Below are 8,817 nucleotides of genomic sequence, written 5' to 3' on the forward strand. Positions count from 1 at the left end.
CCCGGACGAGGCGGCTGGCCGGGCAGAGGGGCTCCTCACTTCCCGGTAGGGGCAGCCGGGCAGAGGTGCCCCTCACCTCCCGGACGGGGCGGCTGGCCAGGCGGGGGGCTGACCCCCCCACCTCCCTCCCAGATGAGGAGGGAGGACGCTCCTCACTTCTCAGACGGGGTGGCTGCCGGGCGGAGGGGCTCCTCACTTCTCAGACGGGGCGGTTGCCAGGCAGAGGGTCTCCTCACTTCTCAGACAGGGCGGCCGGGCAGAGACACTCCTCACATCCCGGACGGGGCGGCAGGGCAGAGGTGCTCCCCACATCTCAGACGATGGGCGGCCGGGCAGAGACGCTCCTCACTTCCCAGACTTTTTTTTTGTTGTTTTTTTTTTGAGACGGAGTCTCGCTCTGTCGCCCAGGCTGGAGTGCAGTGGCGCGAACTCGGCTCACTGCAAGCTCCGCCTCCTGGGTTCACGCCATTCTCCTGCCTCAGCCTCCCGAGGAGCTGGGACTACAGGTACCCGCCACCACGCCCGGATAATTTTTTGTATTTTTAGTAGAGACGGGTTTTCACCATGTTAGCCAGGATGGTCTCGATCTCCTGACCTCGTGATCTGCCCGTCTCAGCCTCCCCAAGTGCTGGGATTCCAGGCAGAAGCCACGGCGCCCGGCCATGGAGCCTGTTTAAAAGCCCAGGCCTTTGAACCTCACAGGATTGTGGTGGTGGCTTCAGGCGCTGGCCTAGGGAGTGCACCCAGTGGCATCCCACACACCAGTCTGATGCCACATCTGTTCTCTTACCAACCACTGGCACCTGCATCCCTTATGCCAACAGTGCTGTGCCACTATGTTCACCCATTTTCTGTAATTATGTGGCAAATACGTTCCCTTCATCTGGAACTCTGAAGCCACTTAAGATGCAACACAGATTCCCAGTGGGCTACTAAACAGACTGCCCAGTGTAGACTCCATAATGAGTGTGGTTTCCAGCAATTTTTGCATGGATTCTGAAAAATCACTATGTATTGAAAATTTGTGTTCATAAGACATTTTTCATGAACACTGATAGTTCAGCAATAACTGATTTTCACAAAGTAGATGCAGGGTTTTCAGTCACTAAATGAATTCAACAAAATGTTTACTGTGCAATACAAAGGTGATGCACGCTAATATTCTCAGAGAAATTATAGGAAACTGAGTAGCTTGAATTTGGACCAAAAATGTCAGAAAAAAGGTATTCAAGTGGAAAAAAATCCAGTGAACTCTAATAGATGGTTTATTGGAAACGCTCATAGCATTTTTTGAAAAGAACTTGACAGGTTTTATTTTAATAAGACATAGTGAAGAGGAAATGGCTTAAAAGATATCATCAATCTTTTATTTAACTAAGCACTGCCCTTCATTTTGAAGGAAATGATACAATTTCAAATCGGAACTTCCTTCTCAAGAAGTGATATAAGAATGTAACATTGACTTAACATACAACCTTCAACAAAAATAAAGTTTATACAACTCACTGGGAAATAAAATGCATGTGGAATTTATCCTGTTTGTCAACATAATTCTTCATGAGTCACAAGTATTATAGCCAAGAACAAAACAACAAAAAGCTGAATCAGTTGATAGTTACTCTGATTTAAAAAACATTTCACAAATAAGATGTAGCTTTCCAAACAAATCCATTTGATGACCATTATCACAACTATATTTTATTCTAATTTATAAAACAAAAAATGGTTAGACAAGCACATGATATCAAGAGTCTTCAACACAGTGGATTCCATTTTATTAAGAAAAAAAATAGAAAACAAGTAGTCCTTAAATTTTCTTAGCTCTCCATAGCATACGTTATATAAAATTAAAGTTTTGCTTCCAAAAATATGTTTCCATGTGGTCGTGGTGTTGTCCAGTGCTATTAGGGCCAAAGCACCAAAGACATGAGAAGTTTAACCATCGACTTGTCATTTTTCATAAAAACTAAACATTTCCTTATAGGTCTGGAGTAAAATCTTCTAGGCATTTTAGTGCTAAAAGTCACTTTAAATTAAATGTGAAATAAAAGCTACAAAAAGTATGAGTTCTTTCAATACAAAAAGTTGTGTAGCTGAAGTTGTGGGCTCCTTTGACATACATAAGCAGTTTCAATAAAATATTTGCTCAGGTAAGAAAATAGAAATTTGTCTGCTTTCATTTAGCATACGTTCCAGTCGATGTCCTGCTTATCCCTGCCAGAACTTCTGAAGAACATTAGAATCGATATTTCTTTCCTTCAAAGAGCATCCGTAATTCACAGTACAAAACAGTTCTACAGTCTTATTCCTAAGGAGAAACAAAAATTATTAAATATGCTTATTTTTTCTAAAGTGTCAAATGTAGCCACTGCCAGGGCATTAAAAACTCACTTATCCACAACACTGCCGTCTTGAGGAAAGAACCAAGAGTTGATTCATTCCCTTTTCCTGGAGCTGTAACTAGTTGGTTGTTGCTTTAAGTGTAATAACCCTAAGAAAATTCCCAATAAAAATCACTGTTCTTAAGTGTCACATATTTCACACCTCTGGTACCCTGTAGAAACGCTTGTATTATATGGGAAAGCAGCATCTGAAAAGATCTATTTCCTATTCTAGTTCATTTCCAAGCCCTGTTATTGAAAACCTCTTCTCTAGAAGAGAGAGTCACTGCTCTCTCTTAACACAGTCGCTGCTATACTTCAGCGTGACTGACCATACATCACTTTCCATTCTGGGACAGAGGAAGAAGACAGGTGGGGGAGTTGATCTGGCTAGCCCAGAGCTGGACAGTGCCATTCTATTCTTCCCTCCCACTTGTCTACACGGTGGTTATTACTACTTGCTCTGCTGCCCAGGCTGGAGTGCAGTGGTGCGATCTCGGCTCACTGCAACCTCTGCTTCCCAGCTTCAAGCAATTCTTCTGCCTCAGGCTCCCAAGTAGCAGGGATTACAGGCGCCTGCCACCACGCCCAGCTAATTTTCTGTATTTGTGGTAGAGACAGGGTTTCGCCATGTTGGCCAGGCTGGTCTCGAACTCCTAACTTCAGGTGATCTACCTGCCTCAGCCTCCCAAAGTGCTGGGATTACAGGCATGAGCCACTGTGCCCGGCCTACCTTCTATTTTCACTACTGTGTTAAGCATGAAAGAAAATCCAAGTGGGTTAGATATAGCAGGTTCTCCTAAATGTCTTAACCCATGTTTATCTTGTTCTGCTATTCCATGAGCAAAGAGAATAAACACAAAGCTGTGAGAGTATTAAATATGGACACTAGATTTACATTTCCAACAAGAAATTCATCTCCCTCCAAAGTCCCAGACCAGGGCTAGAATGTAGTTCATTTTTAACAATCAAAGTGGCAAGATCTGTTTGGTGATCACTGTAAAAACAGGAAACATAGCTAATGCCCTTTCATGTTGAGGTGCTACAAACGTCCAAGCTTTTAAAGACTATGGCCTCAACGTCCATGTGTGAAACAAGTGTATTAGAAAATTCTTTAAGTCTTATTGCCTTAACTTAGAGATCTCCAGGCAACAGGCCTGACGATAGCCATGGCTGTACCACTTAACTATGATTCTATTCCAACTGTTCAGAATCATATCACAAAATGACTTGTACACAGTAGTTTACAACGACTCCCAAGAGAGGAAAAAAAAAAAAAGACGCCTCAAAATTCACTCAACTTTTGAGACAGCAATGGCAATAGGCAGCAGAGAAGCTATGCTGCAACTGAGGGCACATATCATTGAAGATGTCACAGGAGTTTAAGAGACAGGCTGGAAAAAATCTCATACTAAGCAAACAGTAGTATCTCATACCAAGCAAAACCAAGTAGTATCTGCTCAGCCTGCCGCTAACGGATCTCACAATCACCAACTGTGCTTTAGGACTGTCACCAAAGTCAGATTCGGTGCTAACCAGGTGGCATCTATGATCAACGTCGCCCCTCTTATTTAACAAAGGGCTCTGAAGGAGGTGTTCTCCAAGCAACAAGGAGACTGCTTCAGTACAAGACTTTGCACCTTGAATTCAATTGCATCAAGTGTGGATAGCAAAATAAGTATCTTACCATTGAAATATGTGTTCAGCCTAAGATTTTACGCACCAGCAGAACAAAAGTGAGGGTGAGAGGGATGGGCCGGTGAGGGGATGGGGGAGAAAACAAAAATCACAGGATTACCACCAAAGCCTTGTTTTAAAAGGGCTCCCTTCACTATTCAGGAAGGGAAGTGGAAGGAGAAATTAACCAATTCCTGCCACAGCAGCCCTTTTTGGCTGCTTCCACAATAGATACTTTATGGAGTGGCACAGCCAACCCTGTGACCTGCCCTGCGGATGAACACAGCCAAGCAGGTTTAATTAGATCAAAGACACAAAGGGCTATTCCCTCCTTTCATAACAACGCAGCTGTAAGTGCCTACAACAGCAGGGGAGAAACAAAGGCAGCAGAACAGAACCTTAATTGAAACCTTCCCCTGGCTGGCCCTTGACAATGATTTACTTGTAACCTAGGAAGGGGCGGGTGGAGCAGGAGGTAGCAGGAGCCTCAGCTAAGAGCCAGCTCCAGAAGGCTAATTACTTGGGGGTTGTGGAGGAGGGAGGTAGCAAAGTCTTTGTTTGTAGCCCGAGTTTGCTTAACTATTTGTTACACTTAATAGGAGGCTGCTGTGGTTTCGGTCTGCTGCTCCCGGACCTTGTCATGGATTCACCAGCCCTGCGCTCCAGGAATCCCATAAAATAAATCACCCCAGCCTCCTGGATCCCATACACAGCTCAGCTCCGCCAAAGCAGACAAGCAGCTTTCGTGCTGGTCCCGCAGTGGCGACTCCACAAACCCACTCTGGCCTTTCTACCAGGATTCTTCCAAGCCCAGGATAGGAAGCAACGGCAGGAATGGGTACTCCGAACTTTCCCCCAACCCCACGTGCTTAAGAATGGCCGATTATAAACCCAGATCTACCAAGGTTTAAGTGCCAGGCAAGTCCACAGTTTGCCCCACCGCGGAGAGGAAGACAGACAGGGGGCCAGAGGGAGACGCCCCCCACCCCCAACTAAAGTGTTTCCTACCTGCTCCCTCTGTCCCCTTCCTCCTCCCCCGTCCACAGCCGGCTGCGCATTTCACCAACTCTTTTCCAAAGGGCCCAGGAATCCCAGATGGGGCCCAGACAGTGGCAAAAGAGGGAGGAAGAGAGGGAGAAAGGGAGCAGCGGCTGCTACTGCAAACAGTTCCCCTTCGCAGCTCTGCGCTCAGCTCGCCCATCAGTGTGCCACTGCCTCTCCGTCCTCCTCCTCGGAGCTGGGCGCAGGGGGGCGCCCGGGAGGCGGCGTAGTCCGCGCCACGTTGCTGTCGCCCTCCTCCGGCTCCGCCGGGTGCAGGTGCGTGGCGAGCTCCTGCAGCACGGCCGCGCGCCCGATCTGGTCGTTGCGTCGCTTCTCCATGATCAGGTCCTCTAGACTCTGGAACTCGAGCGTGTGGCTGCGCTGCGCCGACAGCTGAATCTGCAGCCGGTAGGGCTGCTTGCCGATGCGCAGCTCGCCGCCGATCTTGAACTCGCGCTTGCCGTAGCGGCACCAGGCGGCGAAACTCTCCGAGTTGCGCCAGCTCAGCTCGCGCTCCTTGGCACCCACGTGCGCCAGCGCGTTGCGCACCACGGCGCTGGAGCTTAGCGGCTTGTAGCGGTACAGATCGTTGACCACGCGGCCGCGACGGCCCTGGCTGGCGTCAGTCAGGAAGCTGTTAATCACCTCCAGCCGGTGCAGGTGCACCACCTGGAAGTTACCCACATATACGGCCCAGTGCGGGTACTGAGCCTGCGACACGAACTCCACCAGATCGCCCGGCTTGCACTTGTTGAGCAGGTTCTCGGGCGTGTAGGTACTCAGCGCCGCCGAGCCCGGCGCGAAGCTCTTCTGGTAGATGCATTCGTCCCGGTAGAACACGGAGCATTCCACCTCGTGCAGCCGCGGATCGTAGGGCTGCGGCTGGGGCGGCGGCGGCCCGTCCCCACCGTCGGGCAAGCCGCCGCCATCTGGCCCCTGAGGCGGCGGCTGCGGCTCCACGTCCTCATCGTCATTGGAGAAAATGTAGGAGACCCCAATGCGGGGCCCGTCGTCCCGGTCCACGCCAGTCGGGTCGGCCGTGGGAACTTCCTTGTAACTTAGGTGGGTCAATTTCTCCACCTGGTTGCCCATCACGCTGCGGACACACGTTCACACCGCCGCAAGGGGAGAAAGCGAAAGCAACTCCAGGGTCATTTGCACAGGTCCCCGGACAGGGGCTGAGGCCACCTGTTGGGAGAGGAAGGCAAGAAAGCCATGTAGGAGCCCCTCCGTGAAAAGGGCGTTTTGTTCCGAAAAAGAATCGGTGGGGGCTCAGCACCTGGAGCCATTTTAGGGGGAAGTCTCGGGTGTAGCGAGCTTTCCCTCGTTTCTCCACCTGTAAGGTCACGGTCACAGGAGACTGGGCAACTCCAGTTCTCCCTGTCCCCAGCCCTTCGCCTGGCCCTGGCAAAAGCCCATTGCATCAGCAGCTTCTACTGCTTCCGCCTGCGCCCTACCTGCCAAGCTTGGGCAGGAAGAGGGAAGGAAAGAGAAACTTTACGCCAATCCCCCCTCCTCTGCTAACTTCCCCTCCCACCCTCGGGCCCTAACTAGCCCCGGGGACGCCTCCTCCCCACCAACGCATCCATCCCCAGAGGAACAAGCGAGGATCTCAGAGCGCGACCTGGACAGGTGAGTCACCCTACCTGGCTCACCTGCAGCGCTACCTCCTCCCGGCTCGCCCGCCCTTCCCCCGCGCCCGCCCTCAGGCTCGGGTTACCTGCACAAACTCACCCGCGGAGAGGTGAAGGCCGTGGGGCCTGGGGAAGGGCTCCCTGCCGCGCCCCGAGACTTCTAGGGAGAGTTTGAAGGTGTAGGCTCGGCAGTCCCTCCTCTCCCGGCGCGGGCGGCAGCGAGGCTGGGCAGAGGGCAGCGCAGCGGACAGACTAGGGGCATGTCTTTCCCCCGCGGCTGCGTAGCGCCCCGATACTTGAAGGCGGGGGGCAATCCCTGTTCACACCGCGCCTCCTCCCGCCAGCTGGGGCTGCTGCCCCTCCTCAGCCAGCTCTCGGGGGAGGTGGGGCGCGAGGAGGAGAGGACGGCAGCCTCGCAGCCTGGCGGCAACAGCTCCCGCTTGGGCCGGGCGAGCAACAAGCACCGGAGCTGGAGGGACTGGATTGTAGATCCGGCTCCGGGCTCCCGGGCGGGAGCGCAGCCCGTGGCATTTAAAGAGACAGGCGCTCACTCCCCGAGCTCGGGTCTTTTTCACATTGCGCCGAGCCGCTGGGATCCCCGCCCCCGCCCCGCCCACTCGGGCCTCGGGACTCCGCCCGGCCACGCCCCCGCGCCGGAGCGGGTTTAAATCCCCCTGTAAATAATCCACCCGTCGCCTGGGGCTGGCGCTGTGAGCTCTGCTTGCCTTCCGAGAGAAGTTAGAAGGCAAACACAACTTGCCAGTGTGGAAATGAGAAAGGGAAGGAGAGTTTGGTGTTTGCGCCTTTTCCCTTTCACCTGTTTTTTCCCAGAGTACCTGGAGAAGGAGGAACAGTCGTTTCTTTTCTTTCCTGGAACATATTTCTTGCCCTAAAGGTCACAAGACAGGATTCTTCACCAGGACAGCTCGAAGAGTGCGTCATCCTAGAGGTGTTTTCAGAGTTAGTAGTGGGAAACTTTGGGGTAGAAAAGAAAATCGCAGAAAAGAAACAGTATAAAACAGAACGAAGACTTATTCACTGACTGGGTCCCAAGACCACCGCTCTGTTTATTAGATACCCCTGGAAGTTAGTACAAAGTTCATAACCTCCGTTATTTCCAGAGAGGTACCAGTTCGTTGGATAGTGAGAGAAGCGTGCAGCTCTGACTGCTTTTTTTTGGGGGGGGTGGGGGGTTAGGGGATGTGGGAATTGCCTAATTCCTACATCTTAATTCTAATTGTCCTTAAATTAGAAACAAATTAGCAGAGGCCCTAGTGGATATATTTCCTTCCTGTTGACTTAGGGAAGTGACAGGAGACCAGTAATGCCTACTAACCTCCACCACAAAAGGACACTTCCACCTCTCCACTGGTTTCGTTTCTTTTACCTAAATGTAGGCTACCAAAGTGTTTGTTGTTGTTGTTGTTGTTTATTTTTTTAAAATAATGGGTCCGGTGAGGGTGGAGGATTAACAGCTCTGTTACAATAAACAAGTTTAGGCACTACTGCAAGCACCCAGACTTATTCGTGGGGGACTTAAGAATGTGATTCAAGACCTGTATTCTGTCTTCAGTTGCTTTCTTTTGACTAATTTTTTCCAGCATGTATAACCAGCCAGTGGAAACAGGAATATACTAGCACTACTGTGATCCTTTCTAGTTTAGGAGAAAAAAATAAAAATCATTCTACTTATGTAATTTTGAGTCCAAACAATCAATATTGGCAGGGCTGTGATAGAAATTAGTCCTTCAGCAAGTCTGAAGTATAAGTTAGATCAACATGAGACTACTGTGTGCTGTGCGATTCTATTTCAATAATTTCAGACTGGCTGGCCTCAGGCGCATGTGACTGAATGAATCCAACACACCCCAGTCCTTTTGATAGCAAATGGTGTGGGGGGCTGCTGTTACCTGAGTGATATTTGTTGCCATCATATGATCACCATATTATAGACAAGAGTTAGGCTTATAGAGATTATGGCTGGTCATCCTATGTTCATCAGATTGGGAGACCTCTGCTACTGTCTGATTTGGGAGGCCACTTTGCTCCTAGGTGCTACTGGGATGGCTGGGAATGGGAGAATT

At 50.2% G+C, this 8,817-nt stretch overlaps 1 protein-coding gene across 1 annotated transcript; it reads right to left on the bottom strand.

Annotated features, from left to right (window-relative positions):
- Nucleotides 1–1,341: 1,341 nt before the first annotated feature.
- On the bottom strand, nt 1,342–6,968 carry LRATD2 (LRAT domain containing 2). The gene is made up of 3 exons (XM_055116945.2): nt 6,834–6,968; nt 5,067–6,287; nt 1,342–2,308 (listed from the first exon to the last, which is right to left on the bottom strand). Exon 2 carries the CDS (start codon nt 6,189–6,191, stop codon nt 5,259–5,261), a length of 933 nt encoding a protein of 310 aa, XP_054972920.1. The 5' UTR covers nt 6,192–6,287; nt 6,834–6,968; the 3' UTR covers nt 1,342–2,308; nt 5,067–5,258.
- Between the last annotated feature and the right edge of the window lie 1,849 nt (nt 6,969–8,817).

The sequence above is a fragment of the Pan paniscus genome, chromosome 7 (assembly GCF_029289425.2).
Source record: "Pan paniscus chromosome 7, NHGRI_mPanPan1-v2.0_pri, whole genome shotgun sequence".
NCBI lineage: Eukaryota > Metazoa > Chordata > Mammalia > Primates > Hominidae > Pan > Pan paniscus.